The sequence below is a fragment of the Bufo bufo genome, chromosome 10, assembly GCF_905171765.1.
Source record: "Bufo bufo chromosome 10, aBufBuf1.1, whole genome shotgun sequence".
NCBI classification, from domain to species: Eukaryota; Metazoa; Chordata; class Amphibia; order Anura; family Bufonidae; genus Bufo; species Bufo bufo.
The window spans coordinates 38,825,765-38,847,106 of record NC_053398.1 but is presented as its reverse complement, the minus strand read 5'-3'; the positions used below and the strand labels follow the sequence as shown (position 1 = coordinate 38,847,106).

Sequence of the window (21,342 nt, the reverse complement as noted above, 5' to 3'; positions counted from 1 at the left end):
GCTCTTCGCACCCTTACATTGGCAGATTATTGTTATCGAGCATTCATGCAAATGCTCATTTGTGATAATCTGCCCGACCATAGGGCACTGTAAAGCACCCTTGATATTGCTGGGAGGTGCTCTTACACAGGGCAGTTATCGGAAATTGGCTTTCCTAGGAGCGCTCCTTCCTGATAATTGCCCTGATCATTGCTTGGAGTAAGGAGTCTTATTACGCCCATTTCCTCTGTCACCTGTCGCTTTATCTCCTTATCAGAAATGTAGACTCTTAAGTTCACAATGAACACACCTGAAACACAGGTTGTGCTGGAGGATCAGGATAATCATGGGTTGATAATCAGGAGGAAAGACATGTATTCCTTATCAATGCCTCAAGAAGACATGCAGCTGATCCCTCAGGGAACAAGAAGCACAAATCGTCATTTGTCTGCAGCACATCTGCCTGTGTGGACCTGCTGCTGACAATATGCAAACGGAATTGGGGTCGAACAATCGTAGCAACAATCGTTCACCCCCCATTCGGTTTGCATAGGGCCACCATGGGAAAGGATCTTTAAACGAGCAGTCGAACAACTTGTTTATGTTTGAGCAGTAGTGTTGAGCCAACTTCTGTTTTAAGTTCGGCGTCTAAAGTTCGGCTTCCGGTTAGCGGAGGATCCCGATATGGATTCCGAATTCCGTTGTGGTCCGTAGTAGCGGAATCAATAATGGCCAATTATTGATTCCGCTACCACGGACCACAACGGAATTCGGAATCCATATCGGGATTCTCAGCTAACCGGAAGCCGAACTTTAGACGCCGAACTTGAAACAGAAGTTCGCTCAACACTATTGAGCAGTGCTCATTAATGGCTGAGATTGTCTCAGCGTAACAACCTCCTTTTAAGAAGTAAGAAGCAATATGGCCCCGAAAAACTGCGGCAATAGGATGGTATCACAGGAACCCGCTGACGCCGACCACACATTGTCCTTTCAGTGTCTGCTACCGGGGGTTAGTATTACATGACAACAGAGAACGGTAGATTACAGAACAAATGTATTGTCAATGGAGTTTTGATTAATGTTAGATTGCTGAGGGCTGCCCGGTTAGGGTGCCCTCACACGTGGCAAAAAATTCTGCCAGAGAATCCGCAGGTGCAGATTTTTACAAAGTTGCAGATTTTTTTTACATGAATTAGGGCTCATGCACACGACTGTATGTCTTTAGCGTTCTGCAAAACACAGGTCCGCAAAAAAAAAAGATGACATCCGTGTGACGTCCATGTTGCATCCGTTTTTTTGCTGATCCACTGTAACAATGCCTGTCCTTAACCTCAAAACGGACAAGAATAGGACATGTTCTATTTTTTTGCGGAACTGACTTGCAGACATATGGAAAGGAAATGCACACAGAGTCATTTATGTTTTTTTTATTGAAGTGAATGGTTCCGTATATAGGCTGCAAAAAAACTGTAAAAGATACAAAAAGAAAATACGGTCGTGAGCATGAGCTCTTGTGGTGCAGATTTTGTTGCAGACTTCCCTGTTTAAGGCTAGTTTCACACTCGCATTTTGTGCGGATCCGTCATGGACGGATCCGTTCAGATAATACAACCGTCTGCATCCGTTCAGAACAGATCCGTTTGTATTATCTTTAACATAGCCAAGACGGATCCGCCTTGAACACCATTGAAAGTCAATGGAGGACGGATCCGTTTTCTATTGTGCCATATTGTGTCAGTGAAAACGGATCCGTCCCCATTGACTTACATTGTGTGCCAGGACGGATCCGTTTGGCTCAGTTTCATCAGACGGACACCAAAATGCTTAAAGCAGCGTTTTGGTGTCCGTCTCCAAAGCGGAATGGAGACTGAACTGATGCAAACTGATGCATTCTGAACGGATCCTTTTCCATTCAGAATGCATTAGAATGCAAACTGATCCGTTTTGGACCGCCTGTGAGAGCCCTGAACGGATCTCACAAACGAAAAGCCAAAACGCTAGTGTGAAAGTAGACTAAGAATCTTGCCATTCATTTCAATCGGAAATCCGCATGGATTTTTTTGCACGTTTTTCCATGCAGATTTTTCTGCAGCGTTTTCCACTGCAGAATCAATTTGCCATTGAATTGAATGGAGAGAGTCTCATACAGAAAATCCGCAACACAACATTATTTACGCTGCGGAATGTATATTCACCACAGGGAAATACAGTTTTCAGCCCTGTATGATGAATAGGGGAAGTCTTCATGTTGTGGATTTTCTGGTGGAATTTTCCGCCACGTGTGAGTGCACCCTTAGATGGACCTGTATGTGGTGGCGGTGGTTGAACATGTGCACCACCGCTCCACATAACTTTGGGAGATTCAGCTGATCCCATAGAGTTGGTAGGGAGGATGAATGGGGACTTGGGATCCTCCCTCCGAGTATGGATCGGTGGTGGTACCAGCAGTGGGGTCCCCAGAAGTGTAACATTTATCACCAAGCCTGCGGAAAGGTAATAGATCTTCTTTGTGGGACAACCGTTTTTAGCATTTTCCATTTTTTAACTAGTTAACTTTACATATTACTTTTTCATTGCAACCCATATTTTGGGTTGAGTAGTCATTTTCAACATTTCCATCAAAATCTTAAACCATTTGGGAGAATCAGAATAGAAAAATATCCAGTAGTAGTAAATTCACTTGGAATAAGGTCTGAAGATTCTTTAAAAACGGTTTATCCAGGCTTTAAAATTGAACGTCCTAATGTTAGGATTGACCATCAGTGTGAGATCAGGGTCTGACTGTCTGCACCCAACGGATCAGCGGGTTGAGAGGACCTTGCCTCTCAGGCAAGCACGGCACCCTCTTCATCGTTTGCATTGATTCATGTTATATATGGGTACCCCCTACTTTTAGAAGCAGCGAAGCAGGGTCATGGGTTCTGCTAAAAGTACAGTGATCAGCAGTATCAACCCATGTCTGGATCCATGTAAGCAATAAAGAGGCTGCAGCGCTTGGCTGAGTGCCGCAGTCCTCCAACCAACTGATCAGTGTCAGTGCCAAAAGACCCCCACTGATCTGGTACTGATGACCTGTCCTATAGGCCATTATTATCATTTACTTGAAAGTGCCATTAATTCCATGAGGTGGTTGCACATAATATAAAAAAAATACAAATACAATAAACATGAAACTATTAACAGACTAGTACAGAGGGGGAGAGGACCCTGCCCACAAGAGCTTACAATCCAAGAGGAGAACACAGTTGGTGAGGGTAAAGGCTGCTGATCTGGTTGCATGGTGATAGCATGCTCATTGCAGGTGGTAGACTTTCCTGAAATGTGGGTTTTCTGGTTACATTTGAAGGTTTAGATGTTGGGGGTAGTGAGTTCCAGAGTATGGGGGATGCCTGCGAGAAATCTTGTAGATGACTGTGTCAAGAATAGACGAGTGGAGAACAAGGGAGGAGGTCCTGTGAGGACCATCAATTTAAAAAATCTGGACAACCTCTTTAATAAAACTGTAGAAGACAATCAATAATCTATTTATGGTACAACTTTACATTACTTCTTTTGACTTTGATACCCAAATAAAAACTGATCTCTAGATACAGTATTGAGCGACGGAAACTTAAGTGCTGAAAATCACCAACTAGTTTGCCCACAAGCTGCTGCTGGGATGGTCTGTAGGTATTGGGTAAGAGGGCAAGTAATACTCTGCAGGTTACTCTGAGTCTGAGGGAAATGTCCATCCTCCTCCCTCAGGCTGAGATGCTACGGTGGGGGGGAGTAGTGACGTCAGACTTGCATTATAAAAGCCTGGGCTTGGAGCAGGTGCAGGAAACACACTTCTACAAGAGTAGTGATGCCAACGCCAAACATCTCCGGATCTGCTGGGAAAAGCTTCAGAAGGGCAATTTCTGAGCTTGATCCCAAACAGGCTGAGGCTATTCTGGTAAGAAGAATAATATTGAGGCTTACATTTTTGTAGCTGGTCTTCAGCTTGTTTTCATCTGTTTATATAACTTGCAGGAGACTTTACTTTTTCTTGTTTTCATGCCTTTTATAATATTATATAGTTATAATGTTTTATATTTTTTCATATATGACTAATATATTTGAATACCTTTGTTTTCATATAAAATATGTTTAAATTTAGCTCCTAATCATTCCTTATGAGATGCTAGAATAATGTCTCTATGGAGGTGACATGTACAAGTTGAAGTATCCATTATCAACTTTATCAGACCAGATTTTCACATATGTTGTCTCAAAGGGCATCTGTCAGCAGATTTGTAGCTATGACACTGGCTGACCTGTTACATGTGCGCTTGGCAGCTGAAGTCATCTGTGTTGGTCCCATGTTCATATGTGCCCTCATTGCTGTGAAAAATGATGTTTTAATATATGCAAATGAGCCCCTAGGAGCAACGGGGGCGTTGCTGTTACACCTAGAGGCTCTGCTCTCTGCCACTGCCGCGCCCTCTCCACTTTGACAGGGCCAGGCATTGTAAATGTCATCACACCTGGCCCTGGCAATCAAAGTGCGGGGGAGTGGAAGTTGCAGAGAGAGAGTAGCATCTAGGTGTAACCCCGTTGCTCCTAGAGGCTTATTTGCATATATTAACACATAATATTTCTCAGCATTGCGGGCACATATGAACATGAATGAGTCCGCAAAAATGGACAGACGGATCACAAACGTATTCAAGTTGAATGGGTCTGGATCCGTCTGCAGAATACGCACGGATATTACCCTGCATTGGGGACCACAATTTGCGGTCCCCAATGCACGGAACGGCCTATCAACGGCCGTGTGCATGAACCCTTAGTCTCATTTTTCTGTAAGGGGTCATGCACATGAACGTGTGCCGGTCGTTCCGTACCACTGGGGACTGCAATTTGCGGTCCCCAATGCACGGACAACATCTGTGCGGTTTCCCGCGGCGCTATTTTACAAGAAGAAGATAGAGAAGAAGATATCTTCCACCAAAAATTTTCGACCATTCTTTTAAATTAAAATCCTGCAGTGCAATGTGTTATTCAGGGGCGGACTGGGAATTTAAAGTGGCCCTATGTTATAGGTAGGTCCAAACTGACAAACGGCGGGGCAACACTAAGGCTAGGTCTACACGATGACATTCGTCGCGCGACATTGGTGCAACAATTTTTATAATGGCAGTCTATGGTGTCACACTGCAACATGCGACATGCTGCGACTGCGACGCAACAGTCGTAGAAAATCCATTTGAGATGGATTTTTCTGCGACTGTCGCGTCGCAGTCACAGCATGTCGCAATGCGACACCATAGACTGCCATTATAAAAATTGTCGCGCGACATTGGTGCAACAAAATGTCGCGCGACAAATGTCGTCGTGTAGACCTAGCCTAATAGATGGGGCCAATGCAACCTGTGGCTATCCACCTGTAGCAAATCTACAACTCACAATATGACAGCTACAGCGGATGCTGGGAGTTATAATTTGGAGCAGCTTGTGAGCCACAGGTTGGTGACCACTGTTCTGTAGAAACAATAGCTATGAAATAACCCCTTGGTGCAAATTATATATTTTTTACTTTTGTGTGTTTTTATTCACATATTACTTGTTTCTTTCTTTTTTTTTCTTTTTTTTTGGGGGGGGGGGGGTATTTAATTAAACATTTCATGTGTTCAAAAACTGAAAAATATTGTTTGTGGGGTGAAATTTTAAAAAAATCGCACAATTCCACCATAGTTTTTTCCAGTTGTCTTTCTGGCATTCAGTGCTACAACTGAAATGTCATATTTATTGTTCGGGTCAGTACAGTTATCACGTTACTACATTTATACTGTTTTCTTTGTGCTTTACTAATTAAAAAAAAATAAAAGCCCTTGAAAAAAATGTTTGCATTGTGTTGCCATCTTCTGATACCCATATTTTTTTTTAAATATTTTTTTATATTTCACCCATCCTTTTTTTTATATTTCATTGCTGTGTTAGGGCTTGGTTTTCTTGTGGACGAGATATACGGTAGTTTTTTTTATTGGCACATTTGACCTTTTGATCACCTATAATTCCATATTTTTCATGGGGTGAGGTGACCAAAAAATGTCAGTTCGGCACTTTCATAATTTTTTTTTTCTGTTGCGGCATTCAGCCTACAGGATTAATACTGTTATATTTTAATATTTTGAGCATTTTTGGATGCAGCGATACCAATTATGTTTGTTTCATTCTTTATTTTTCTGTGTCATTTTAGGAAGGGGGGTTGATTCAAATTTTTATGAATTCATTAAACGTGAGCCGTAGAGTTTCTTCACCATTTTTACATGACAGCTGCTGTGGGTGAATGAGAACCCTGTGGCTCTTACATACACAGCTTCCAAACCAGTGTCCCTAGTCCTGCTCTCAGTGGAGACGTGAATGCAGTTATAGACTATCTAGGCAATAATCTGTGAGCTGTGAACATCAGCAGCTGGTAGTTTGTTACAATGTATCTGTGGAAGTCCAGGTCCTGTTTAGCTCACAGAAAAATCTCATAGACTTGATAAAATTGTATCAACTTGTCCACTGAAGGCAGGACTAGGTAGGTAGGGGTTGCTGGCTCTGAATATAAAGCAAGAATGTTCTCATTCACTGACAGCAAGCAAAGAACTGAAACCTAAAGTATAATTGAAAGTAAACTTTCTCATTTGCACAACTATATTTGTTTAACAAAAACTGTTGCGGGGAACAGTTTTTTTTTTGTCCAGCCAACAGCCTGCATTTATGCCAGATCTCGGAAACGGAGATGTGAATGCAGCCTTAGGTCTTGTTCACATTTCCATGTCAGTGTCCGTTAAAAAAAGTCCACATGTTTCATCCGTGAAGATGTTCATGAAGGATCCATGGTTGGTCCGTGTGTCCGTTTTTACCATCCGTGTGTCATTTGTAATTCATGGACGCTGCTCAGCTGAAAATTAATTTCCAAAGAATCTCCTTTCAGTGTTCAGTGAAAAACGGATGCATCAGGGACACAACACATATGCCATCTATGATGTGTCAGTGATTTTCACGAACCCATAGACTTTAATGGGCATGCTTGGTCTGCATCACAGATCAACATACTTCATGTCCCTGTGATTTTACTGAAATGTGAACAGACACATTTAAATCAATGGTTACGTGTGCTTTTCTCAGAAAATGCGGACAGCACGCGTCAGTGAAAAACGGAAATGTCAACAAAGCCTTACCCTTTCTAAAATGATCATGAATGCACTTGTTGGGGCAAAGACCCCAATGCCAGATGAGCAGTGGATTCCCAACTAGAAAATGTGTGTGCACTCACTGAGAATAACTGATACACACGCGCAATGCTATGTACCAAGTTTCTCTAGTTTATTGAAAAGAGGAAAAGGAGTTATAAAGCAAATTTCTGGATCATTTCCAACTGAAATTGTAGTTAAACATTTACATCATTAACTCATTAAAACCATAATCAAATGAGCGTGAATGTGGGTGTTAATCGCGTACCAGTTTTTCTAGCAATTATAGAAATTCCTTTAGACCAGGTGCTGGGGGGCTAGGAGTGGCCTTGAGGTTATAATCTTAGAAAAGACGTTCACAGTTTATAACATATAATGGCAGTAGTAAGCACAAGATGGAATCTGAAGGCACAACATGGAGTCTCAACCCTCACAATTCCCCCATTTTGAGATATTCACTCATCGCAGGTGACAGATACACATACTTCAGCCGGACATTCCCCTTGCTGCTGGTTTCCCAGATTCTGCATATCTGTGCCTGAATGAGGGATCATCTCAACATGTCTCATAGTCTTTTCTACTTCTGTTTTTGTTACACACCCTGCTCAAACACATCAATATGAGCTTAATTACAATATAAATGAATGCAATAATTAACTAAATCTGTATTAACATTGGGTAAATAAACAGAGCATTAAAAATCTTGTTTAAAATACTCATCTCCACTACATGAGGTTATTCATTAGGTCTGGGATTGTTATCTGCAGCTCTTGTATATAATGTATGTTTAGGGACAGAATTTATGTTATGCTTATTGTGTAACAGCATTAAAGTGGCTGGAGTTAACTAGACAAGAGTACAGGTTCCTGAGGCTCCAGGTGGGATCCACTTATATGCTGCCGTTCGCAAGCAAAATAAAGATCATCAGGAAGAGTATAATTATAGGTAACATGATAGAGGAGAGTATAAGCAACTGCAGTAATAGTTACACTTTCATTTTCTGGTCTTCGGACAGATAAGAAGTCTCTACAATTTATGTCAGCAAGTTCTAACCACAGTACCGGGATTGCTAAATAAGGCATAGTCTTTGAACTCACAGGACTGTGAGTACAGATCCAGCAGTTTTTATAATTGTCCGCATCTGTCATGTTTTTCAACATAACCTGATAATACCTAATAAGGGCATTGTCCTAGTCACTTTTCAGGTTCACATGTAGAGCTTGAATGCTTAGGGCCAGGAGTAGCAGTACAAGAATCCTCATTCTCAGGGTTAGGCACTTTCTTACAGTGTGAGGCGTGAATCCAGTTAGGCTTTCCTTCCACCTTTACAGAGGTTGCAGTTTTCAACAAGACTTGGAAGGGACCATCAAATCTGGGCTCCTCTTCCACAAACCTGCTTCCATCTACAAAATACTCAACATCAGCGATATCAAGAGGCTTTTTATGCACATAAGAAAATCCAGAAGTTTCTTGTTGCATCAACTGTATACAATCATGAGGATCATTTTCAGCTAAAATCAGACAAAATAATACCTGTGCTACCCTCCCCCATTTCTGAATCTGTGATTGGTAACAAAGTAGCAGGATTCAGAGTAGTACGTCTTTTGAAAGAAATATTGTTTGGCATGAGGAGGGCACATTGGAGTCTGAGTTGTCTAGCCATAGAAATATATTTTGGTTGCACCTGTGTGAGAATGCCCTGTATGTCATGGGGAGTTTGCACAATCACTGGGTAGTCCAACATTACTTCTGAGGCTTTTTCAATCATTGCCTGCAGTGCCGCGACTGCCCTGACACAGGAGGGGGCACTGCGAGCAACAGGATCTAATTTGGCTGAGAAGTATGCCACTGGGCGTTGACGTTCACCATGCTTCCGAGTAAGCACAGCAGTACTGTGACCCTGCATTTCTGAACAGAACAGGTTAAATTCCTCATCATGCTTTGGAATACCCAGGGCTGGAGAAAAGAATCAATTTGACTGGCCACTGCTCTCTACTGGGCATAACTGAGGGGGTGGTACTGCTTCACTCAAGGGGGCTGACATCCTGACTTAAGATACACAGTAACCGGAGACACAGTGAGTTTCCCTATGTCTGTTCATCAATTTATTTTTTATATATATTGTGGGGGGTTAGTTCTTCTCCCGGGGTCATTCACATAAGTATCTTCGCCAGACACCAAGTTTAAGGTCCAAACATCGCTTTTATTTGGCACCTCAGCAAAACAAACATAAATCATACAAAATAAACACCTCCCCGGTTGGGTTCTAACTAAACAAGGTATCTTCCTACCTTACTTAAAGCACCGTTGGCACAAGGTAATTACAAGCGGCTTTCCGGGCCCAGTGTCCCACAGCCGCCTGGCTGTACAGAGCCCTGTTCACACACAGTCTCACATCCAGTACCTTTATGGGGGAGTGTGGCCCAGTAGTCCCTCCAACTCCGGCCTCGTGATCCTTGTGCCCAGGGGTCATGACGTCCCCCAATGCTCCGGCTAGCACCTAGCCCTGTGGTCCCTCAGCCAGCCCGGCTGAGACCACTAATACAGAGCCTCCAGCAGGACCCTGTTGCACAACAAATCTCCTTCCCCTAGACTGACACCCTGGGAGGTGCTTTATGCCAGCTCGAGCACCTCCAGCTGGTCTCACCTGTGGTGGAATAGGGGTGTGGACCGCACTATCCTCCCCTTCCTTGCCTCTCACCTCTGTCACTATCTCACAATATATATATATATATATATATGTAGTGTCCCACTACGTAAGGGTGGGCACTACTAAGGGTCATGTTGCCGCACCTCCTGTGGGGAATTGCTATGGTATTTTATATTGCATTGTAATGTATAATTTTATGTTATCTCCTGTGTGCCAGGCCTGTTAGGGGTGTAGTTCCTCCTCCTAGGCAGTAGAGGGAGCTAGGGAACTTCCTAATATATATTGTTAGGCCCAGACAGGAAAGGGTTAGTCCAGTCCAGGAGGCTAAGTAGCTCAGTCTAGCCTGCCTGAGGTTCCTGAGTAAAAAAAGCTCAGAAGTTAACCCAGGAGAAGAAGTTGCCTCTTGAAGATATCTAGCACCTTGAAAAGTACAGTGCAGAGCCACTTTTATCCAGCTAAGTAGAAAGCTGAAGGGCAGAAGGATATTTACAGCAAGAGGGTTTACACCAGAGGAAGGTTTCCCTACACAAGGATAAAGCCAGCTATAGGGCATACGGGCCTTGGAGAAAGCCAGACAGGATCTGAGGAAAATACAGCCTGATCTGTAAGTGTTATTCCCTCTGAGTATCCTGCAAAGACTTTGCCTGCCACTTATGTGAAGCCTGCCTGTGACCAACATTACATGTGGAACTAACTGAAACCTGTAAATAGTTGAACTGTTCAGTAAAAAGAATTTCTGGTTCACTGCAACTTTGTGTACCTCAATTATTCCTACAACAAATCGGTGTGCCACCGTTACCGGCACTGGCGTCACGAACTATAAGGGATCTTGCCACCGGCACATTAAACTTCCAACACCCAGGGCACCTCACCTACCACCTGGCCTGGACCCTATACACAGAGAGTGCCCCAGAGGATTCATGTGCCAGCCTCTCCATCACTGCTGTATGCCTGCCCAGGGTAAATAAAACTGTGAGTACCAAGAGCAACCCTCGTCCTGCCTATTAACCGTGACCTCACATTCACTCACCCTGCAGGACTGGTGTACTGCATATATATATATATATATATATATATATATATACTGTATACAGTACAGACCAAAAGTTTGGACACACCTTCTCATTCAAAGAGTTTTCTTTATTTTCATGACTATGAAGGCATCAAAACTATGAATTAACACATGTGGAATTATATACATAACAAACAAGTGTGAAACAACTGAAAATATGTCATATTCTAGGTTCTTCAAAGTAGCCACCTTTTGCTTTGATTACTGCTTTGCACACTCTTGGCATTCTCTTGATGAGCTTCAAGAGGTAATCCCCTGAAATGGTCTTCCAACAGTCTTGAAGGAGTTCCCAGAGATGCTTAGCACTTGTTGGCCCTTTTGCCTTCACTCTGCGGTCCAGCTCACCCCAAACCATCTCGATTGGGTTCAGGTCCGGTGACTGTGGAGGCCAGGTCATCTGGCGCAGCACCCCATCACTCTCCTTCATGGTCAAATAGCCCTTACTTTCAAAGTTTTCCCAATTTTTCGGCTGACTGACTGACTGACCTTCATTTCTTAAAGTAATGATGGCCAATCGTTTTTCTTTACTGAGCTGCTTTTTTCTTGCCATAATACAAATTCTAACAGTCTATTCAGTAGGACTATCAGCTGTGTATCCACCTGACTTCTCCTCAACGCAACTGATAGTCCCAACCCTATTTATAAGGCAAGAAATCCCACTTATTAAACCTGACAGGGCACACCCGTGAAGTGAAAACCATTTCAGGGGACTACCTCTTGAAGCTCATCAAGAGAATGCCAAGAGTGTGCAAAGCAGTAATCAAAGCAAAAGGTGGCTACTTTGAAGAACCTAGAATATGACATATTTTCAGTTGTTTCACACTTGTTTGTTATGTATATAATTCCACATGTGTTAATTCATAGTTTTAATGCCTTCAGTGTGAATCTACAATTTTCATAGTCATGAAAATAAAGAAAACTCTTTGAATGAGAAGGTGTGTCCAAACTTTTGGTCTGTACTGTATATATATCCAGAATAAAGTAATTTCACTCCTTTTTTACCTTAAACCAGAGTACACACCTCCCTGTGTTTCTGTGATGATTCCATCTGTAAAGCTGATTTCGCTCACAGTAAACTTGGCTGTGTGACCCTCCTCTACTAGTCAGTTTACTATTTATCAACACACACGAGGTCAGATTTCTGGCTCACACAGACATAAATAAATATTTCCCATACATTAACACACACGCAAGTCTTTTAACTTATTAATAAATAACATTTTCTGGATCTCCATACACTCACACTAAGTACCTCACACACATTACCATGTTATTTTCTTGGAGTATTGCAGACAGTGTTCTCGCTATCACACATTCCAATGCTGTGACGTCACTCCCCACAGCTACAAATAGCCCCTGCATTCTCCCCTCATACTCAGCAAACAGAGTTCCTATGGGTTCTGCGACATATTCACCAGGCAACAGGTCACACAGATACACTGACAAACAAGACATAATACTTCCTCTGCGCTGCACCGAGCAGGTTTCCACAATGCTTCACATGCTTACTTTCAAGTTTCCACACTCAGTTCTCCATTTTAATCACATCCTGTAATCGTCCGCAGTCCAGCTGCATACGTCTCTACTGTCTCTTTTCTACTCTCTCTCTCTCACTATTTGTCTGGCAGTTTTCCTGTTTTGCTCCCCGGATTTACTTGGTATGGTCCCCATGGTCTGTCTCAGTCCAATCCCAGGATTTGGGTCTGGCTCACAAGGCACTTTAACACCCCAAATCCTAAATTAAGTCCTTCCATAAAGGCAGACGTGAGAAGTTTTTCTCCCACTTGTCCCGCGGCATCCCATCTCATGTCAGTCCGGACTGTTCTTAGTCTTGACTCAAAGGAGACTACATTCTCTTTAGCCTTCTGCACTACGTCCTTCGGGCTCCGTGAACTCTCATCTTCCTTTGTCCTGGCCCATCTATCAAAAGTCCTGCAGTACTCTGTTCCTGACTGTTCTGTCTTCTCCCAATCCCTCCAAGCCACATTTTGGTCACTTTCTACTCTGTCTCTCTCTAGGGTATTCTTAACCAGGTTAAACTGTGCCTCCCCTAACTTCAGGGCTACCAAGTCATTTACGGTAAGCCTGCCCATGTTGCTCTGTAAGTTTCCTGTATCTGTTGTAACATTCTGGATGGGTCGCGTCAGTTGGTCAGGTATCCTTGACATTAGTCCCAGTTGGTCCTTCGGACTCCATGGGACATATTGTATAAGGTGCTGTTGAAGATAATGGGGAGCCTGAGGAGGTTGTGCTGCCTGTTGGCCGTCTTGGCCATCTCCACCACCAGCTCCATCGGCGGCGGCAGGCACCTGAAGGACCTGTGGTATCATCCCTGTTCTCAATAGTACTGGATATAATCCAGTACGGTATCTAGGGGCACCACACGCTCTGCAGGTTTCAGCCCAATCTAGATTCTGATTCCCGCAGGTCCTGCATATCCATCCCTCCAATCCCTGTGCAGGGGCTGTGGGAGAGGCATGCGCCCTCGGAGGATTATAAGGTGGTGGACCTCCAGATTTAACCTTTTCAGTTTCCTCTTCAGGGGGTTTGTAGTACAACTTTCCCCTGTAAACTTGTAGCTTCCAACATTCGGTTTCTATCTCTCTTGCTACCCTAATCCAGATGTTAACTACATCTTCACATGCATGATCCTTAATCCACCCACTGTGTGTGTGCTTGAACCTTTCCCAAACCTCTAAATCGAGGTTTCCATGCTTCATACCGTTTTTTCCAACACTTTGTCGACTTTCTTTAACCCATCTTTGCCACCTCTTTTTTCTACCAGTTGTTTAGCTGTCTCGTAATCTTCAGGAACGCTGTTCTGGTTACCCATTGTCTATTCCTGAATCTGTGCTTTCTAGGAGGAACCTAGATGTCTATTTTCTCCCACAAAAGGCTTCCCCACCCTATCCTTCCAGGTGTACCTTGTGTTGCCTTTCCCACAGTGGCTTCCTCACCCTCCTTCAGGTGTACCTGCTGTGTTACTTTAAAGCCAGCCTCTCTGAGCTTCTGGCCCCTTCCCCTAGCTTCCTGCCAGATTCTACACACACACACTAAACAATGACAAATACGTAGACAGTCACTCCTAGAACAATCCCAAGCAATTCATAGCTGAAATCCTTTTTAAATCCATCCACCACTCATGCGTTCGTCTGATAGCCCTTTATCAGGGTCGCAGATTCTTAAACATAAATTAGGCATGACTGTAAAGTTACCTTATTCTCTGCCGGACCATCGAACAAGACAAATGCCAGATAGAGAGGTACAGACTACTTGTAAGAAAAAGCTCTTACCTCAGCGCTGATTTTAGTCTGTTTGTCCCGGTGTGGCACGTCCAGGCGTCGGGGGTCTCAGCAGGAAGGGCTTTGTCATGCCCCAAGTATCAGGCGCCAAGTTTCTGTTGGGGCAAAGACCCCAATGCCGGATGAGCAGTGGATTCTCAATTAGAAAATGTGTGTGCACTCACTGAGAATAACTGATCCACACGTGCAATGCTATGCACCAAGTTTCTCTAGTTTATTGAAAAGAGGAAACTTTCTGGATCATTTCCAACTGAAGACTTAGTTAAACATTTACATCATTAACTCATTAAAACCATATTCTGAAATGACAAACGAAAAATACAAATGCAATAGCACTCTGCAACCAGCACTCTGCCCTTCCTCTATGCTGGATGTTGAATGAGGCATTGGTGTACATTTTGGCCAAAGCGTAATAAGCCACTCACCACGTCAAGGTCGCCTCTATGAGTGGTCCCTAACACTAGTTCCTACCTGTTATGGGCCATGACAGCCACAGAAAGTCCAGGGAATGCAGGTACAGCATGCACGCCAAGCACACTCTGCTTTTAACCCCGTCCGGTGCCATTACAGCTTTCATCGGATCCAGGGATGCAAGTACCAACACGCATGCTGAGCCCACTATACAGGGAGTGCAGAATTATTAAGCAAATGAGTATTTTGACCACATCATCCTCTTTATGCATGTTGTCTTACTCCAAGCTGTATAGGCTCGAAAGCCTACTACCAATTAAGCATATTAGGTGATGTGCATCTCTGTAATGAAAAGGGGTGTGGTCTAATGACATCAACACCCTATATCAGGTGTGCATAATTATTTTCCTTTGGCAAAATGGGTCAAAAGAAGGACTTGACAGGCTCAGAAAAGTAAAAAATAGTGAGATATCTTGCAGAGGGATGCAGCACTCTTAAAATTGCAAATCTTCTGAAGCGTGATACTCGAACAATCAAGCGTTTCATTCAAAATAGTCAACAGGGTCGCAAGAAGCGTGTGGAAAAACCAAGGCAAAATAACTGCCCATGAACTGAGAAAAGTCAAGCGTGCAGCTGCCAAGATGCCACTTGCCACCAGTTTGGCCATATTTCAGAGCTGCAACATCACTGGAGTGCCCAAAAGCACAAGGTGTGCAATACTCAGAGACATGGCCAAGGTAAGAAAGGCTGAAAGACGACCACCACTGAACAAGACACACAAGCTGAAACGTCAAGACTGGGCCAAGAAATATCTCAAGACTGATTTTTCTAAGGTTTTATGGACTGATGAAATGAGAGTGAGTCTTGATGGGCCAGATGGATGGGCCCGTGGCTGGATTGGTAAAGGGCAGAGAGCTCCAGTCCGACTCAGACGCCAGCAAGGTGGAGGTGGAGTACTGGTTTGGGCTGGTATCATCAAAGATGAGCTTGTGGGGCCTTTTCGGGTTGAGGATGGAGTCAAGCTCAACTCCCAGTCCTACTGCCAGTTTCTGGAAGACACCTTCTTCAAGCAGTGGTACAGGAAGAAGTCTGCATCCTTCAAGAAAAACATGATTTTCATGCAGGACAATGCTCCAAGTACTCCACAGCGTGGCTGGCAAGAAAGGGTATAAAAGAAGAAAATCTAATGACATGGCCTCCTTGTTCACCTGATCTGAACCCCATTGAGAACCTGTGGTTCATCATCAAATGTGAGATTTACAAGGAGGGAAAACAGTACACCTCTCTGAACAGTGTCTGGGAGGCTGTGGTTGCTGCTGCACGCAATGTTGATGGTGAACAGATCAAAACACTGACAGAATCCATGGATGGCAGGCTTTTCAGTGTCCTTGCAAATAAAGGTGGCTATATTGGTCACTGATTTGTTTTTGTTTTGTTTTTGAATGTCAGAAATGTATATTTGTGAATGTTGAGATGTTATATTGGTTTCACTGGTAAAAATAAATAATTGAAATGGGTATATATTTGTTTTTTGTTAAGTTGCCTAATAATTATGCACAGTAATAGTCACCTGCACACACAGATATCCCCCTAAAATAGCTAAAACTAAAAACAAACTAAAAACTACTTCCAAAAATATTCAGCTTTGATATTAATGAGTTTTTTGGGTTCATTGAGAACATGGTTGTTGTTCAATAATAAAATTAATCCTCAAAAATACAACTTGCCTAATAATTCTGCACTCCCTGTATACTTCTCCTGGAGCCAAATGGCTACTGGTAGGTGCTATATATAATCTGAAATGAGCATCTCTTGGCTATATGCCCGGAGCGTCTCCCTAATCCTAAATGTGGGTGTTAATCACGTACCAGTTTTTCTAGCAATTATAGAAATTCCTTTAGACCAGGGTGGTGGGGGCTAGCAGTGGCCTTGAGGTTATAGTAATCTTAGAAAAAAAATTCACAGTTTATAACATAAAATGGCAGTAGTAAGCACAAGATGGAATCTGAAGGCACAACATGGAGTCTCAATCCTCACACACTCTGGTACCCCACCACCCCCATACATACCATGGTGAATATAAAGGTAGCTGGTGACATAGGGGTTACTGACAACCTTGTAAGATGATCAATTACCACTCCTTACCAGTCACAGGAAATTGTTTCATCAGTTTGAACAAGTTTAGTTCTGAAATCCTTTTGCTAACTTTCCTGAGTCCTTTGACATGGACCGATGTGTCAGGCAATTATCAGGAATGAACCAAACATTCTTGATAACTGCCTGATGGTCAGTGGAGATGAGGGCTGTATTTACATGCAGCGAAATCACATCCGCTGCATGAGGACAAGGGATTGTCACAGCATTTGCTCGTTCATCGAGTGGTCGCTGGCATCTTTTAGGCTGGGTTCACAAGTGACTGAATGTCCAGTGGAAAATTCTGCAGCAAAAACTGCAACAAAACTGCAAGTATCATGTGCAGTTTTATCACAAAAAAAGCCCTGTCCATTGCAAAGGGTGACATCCGCAGGAAAAATCTGCTTTATAAATTGACGTGGTGCAGATTTCAATTCCGCAATGCCCCACTTAGGGCTCATGCACACGAATGTATTTTCTTTCTGTGTCCATTCCTTTTTTTTTGCAGACCGTATACGGAACTATTCATTTCAATGGGTCCGCAAAAAAAAAAAAAACGGAAGTTACTCCATGTGCATTCCGTTTCTGTATGTCCGTATTTCCATTCCGCAAAAAAAATAGAACATGTCCTATTATTGTCTGCATTACGGACAAGGATAGGACTGTTCTATTAGGGGCCAGCTGTTCCTTTCTGCAAAATATGGAACGCACACGGACGTCATCCGTGTTTTTTGCGGATTCGCAAAATACGGTCGTGTGCATGAGCCCTTATTCTGTTGCTTTTTTTTGTATGCAGCCTGTGCCAGGGTTGCCAACCATCCAGAAATTTCTGGACAGTCCATAAAAATAGGTGACTTTCTTACATGCGTCTGTGATTTCATTGAGGTGGTTCTTGACTAGATTATTTTGGTGGTCACAGTAAATGCTGGTGATGGGATCTGATCAGTATATTGAGCTATAGACGTGTATTACTCATTCTGGTTTTTCCAATTTGTGCATACATTTTTTTGGCTTTTCGTGATATTGGCCTAAGTTGTTCAGAAAAAAAGAAAAAGTTTGGTTGGCAACCCTTGCGTGAGCATGAGAATTCAAAAATTCTCTTCCACTTTGCTGGTGCTGTACAACCGTGGGGATTTTCCTATGTGCGTTTTTTCCGCACAGATTTTTGTGCAGAGAAACTGCAGAGGAAGGGCTCATGCACAGGAACGTGGTTTGGTTTCGCATCCGAGCCGCATTTTTTGCGGCTCGGATACGGACCTCTTCACTTCAAAGGGGCCACAAAAGACAGCATCCATTGCTCCGTTCTGTGGGGCTGCAAACAAAAATAAAATAGGACATGTCCTATTTTTGTCCATTTTGCAGACAAGAAAAGGCATTTCTATTATGGGCGGCCCGTTCCATTCCACAAATTAAAGAACGCACACAGGCGGCATCCGTGTTTTTTGAAATCCGCAGACTGTCAATTGTTGCTGTGTTTTTTGTGTGCAGATTTCACCATTTTCAATGGAAAGGTGAGATCTGCGGCAAAAATCAAATCCTCACCATAAATCGCAAGTAACACATGTAGTTTGTTCTGCAACGCACAGAAAAATGTACGCAAATCTGTGCCTTTTTTTCTGTTGTTAAATCTGTATCCGTGCGCACCTTCCCTTACGTAGGCCAATTTCTGCAAACTATTGGTCCTTGTAAAAGGGCTGTATCTGAACAGTGCATATTAGGCTACTTTCACATCTGTGATTTGCTGTACGGTTTTGAGATCCGTCACAGGAACCGCATCAAAATGCTTCTGTTTTCGCCCCATTCATTTTCACTGGGGACAAAAGTGAACGAACTTGAACGGAGTGCATCAGAATGCACTCCATTTCGTTGCGTTCCCATGACGCACACAAAGTGGTATATTTTATTGCATGCTGTATTAGGGCTCATGCACACGACCATATGTATTTTGCGGTCCCAAAAAAATGGATCCGCCAAAAATATGGATGACGTCCCTGTGCATTCCGTATTTTGTGGAACGGAACAGCTGGCCCCTAATAGAACAGTACTATCCTTCTCCGTAATGCGGACAATAATAGGAAATGTTCTATTTTTTTGTGGAACGGACATACAGACATATGGAAATGGAATGAACCTTCCGTTTTTTTGGAGCACCAATTGAAATGAATGGTTCCTCATATGGTCTGCAAAAAAAAATGGAACAGACACGGAAAGAAAATACGTTCGTGTGCATGAGCCCTTACAGAGTCATTATCTCTTAGGGCACGGACACACATTTAGGTGTCCTGATGAAGTTCTGGAAGCCAAAACTAGGAATTAGGCCATACCCTTACGATGCTTCAAGAAGGCACCATATGGTTGTACACGGAGTGCAGAATCCTTGGGTCTGTGGCCATGTCGGAACGTTATAGTCACAAATAATCTGAATTTTTTTGTGGTCGGGTGCATGATATTTAAGAAACTCCAACCAGGCTTTCAGGCAGATGAAGACAACCACGTCTATAAATATGGCAAGAGGTGGTTTCTGAATCTTTAAGGTCCAGGAGGAGAAAATGATGTCTATTAACAGGCAAAAATAGTTGAGGTAAAAATGGCACAAATGATTTAATGTTCATCCAGGAGAAGGAAAATTAAATCCTATAAGGTAGTTGTCAAATATCCTCATGTTAGGTGAAAGAATGTCCTCGCGGAGGTCACCACTATGTTTTTTAAATTTCGACAAGCATCATTAGACAGTATTTCCAGGATGATGAAGTCTATACTTTTCTGCATCATGACGCCGACTGTGATCTTTACCCTTACAGTCTCCTCGGTTCTTGGGCAGAAGACAGAGCTTAATAGATGATGCCCGGAAGGAACGGGAGGCAGCGGCGGCAGCTGCAGAGGCTGGAGAATGCACTGACCCCCTGGTATTTGAGGAGAAGGATGGAAAAGCCATTGTTAACCTGCTCTTCACCCTTAAAGGAAATAAGCCATCTTCCTTGTCCCGCACTCTGAAAGTGTTTGAGGTAAGAAATGTAATAATAATAATAATAATGAAAGTTAACCCCTTTGGCCATGGAGCCTCAAGCCGAACCCTTTATTTTCCGACTTCTGCATTGTAATTTGGTGGACACCCTGACATATAAAGTGATATTGAAGATGTCAATGTACTCTGCTATCTAGGCATACATTGTCCATAGGATCCCATGTAGTAATAAAGCGTACAATGTGATATACTGACATCCAAGACGGATGCCAATTGTTTTGATTCCGCTACCCGATTTTCTTATATTTTTTGCCATACTGTGCATAAATGACCATAGTGCCATATACATAGTGTTACAGATGTGGCAAACGTCAACTCAACACCTTAAAGGGGTTGTCCCACCAACATTTATGGCATAACTGACTAGGATATATCACAAATGTCAGATAGATGGGGGTCCCACCTATATCAGTGAATGGAGAGGATGCCGCACACAGGTGGCATGCTCTCCTTCACTTGGGGAGCCCTATCCTTGAGAAAGGAGCAGGTTCCAGAGGTAGGACCAGCACTTATCCGACATTTGTGGCACCGTACAGGATAACTATTTTAATAGTACTGGTGTTTTGGGATGCAGCGATGCCTATGATGTGTTTATTTTTTATTTAATTTTTTTCAATTTTTTTTATCGTTTATTTTTAATTTGGCAAAAGGGGGATGATTTGAATTGTTATATATTTTTATATTTTTAACACTTTTTGATACTTATTTGAAGTCCCCCCCAGGGGTCTTTACCATGCAATCATCAGATCTCATCTCCCATAGACTGCAATAATTTAACATTGCAGTCTATGGGAGATCCCCAGCATTTCTATGGAGCCCTGCCCTGGGAGTGCAGCACTCATGGGAAAAGACTTCTCAGATGTCGTGGTCACAACTGACTATGGCATCTGAGAGGTTCAATGTCCTGAGCGGGCACCATCTTTAAAGACCTGACAAGCACTGTACCTATCCGGCACATGTCGGGAATATGTTGAAAGGTTGAGCATTGACTTCTAGAATAGCTACCTTACATCTGGTGGAGATTTATAATTTCCCTTATGCCGTGTGTTTGTGACTTTAAAAAAAAAAAAGTTGCAAGTGCCTCTTTTTATACCACCCTCGCCATGTTTCCAAAAAGGACGTGGCAGGGGCGAGAAAGGGGTGTGACCAACAGTCGAGACAAATTTATGTTTATTTACACCTATTTTCTGGTGAAAATGAAGCCAGAAATCTATGGCTGCTCTAAGATGTTGTAGATTTCTGTTTAGGCGCATGTACTGCTGGAGGATACGCCTAATTTATGACGAGGCGTGCACCAGTCTTGATAAATCTCTCTCTCTTACATTTTGGAAAGAGAGTTAATTTGCATAATATAAATTTGCTACATCTGTATAGCGTACAGTGTTTTCAAGGCACTGTATGACATAATTTTTTAGAAAGGAAATCTACTTTAGACAACAGAATTTCGTATTAACCTCTCTCATGCTGGGATGGAATTAATGGTACATCATCTGATATTGCAGATCTGGACACTGGTAAATAATAGCCATAACGTCATGTAAAAAGAATTCAGTACTTGTTAG

At 42.8% G+C, this 21,342-nt stretch overlaps 1 protein-coding gene across 1 annotated transcript in view; it reads left to right on the top strand.

Moving 5' to 3' along the window:
- TH (tyrosine hydroxylase) overlaps window positions 1-21,342 on the top strand; it is a 153,352-nt gene that overhangs the window by 90,149 nt on the left and 41,861 nt on the right. Inside the window, exon 3 of the mRNA XM_040409496.1 lies at window positions 19,557-19,760. Within this exon, the coding sequence (XP_040265430.1) occupies window positions 19,557-19,760 (204 nt within the window). The remainder of the gene's footprint in view (window positions 1-19,556; window positions 19,761-21,342) is intronic.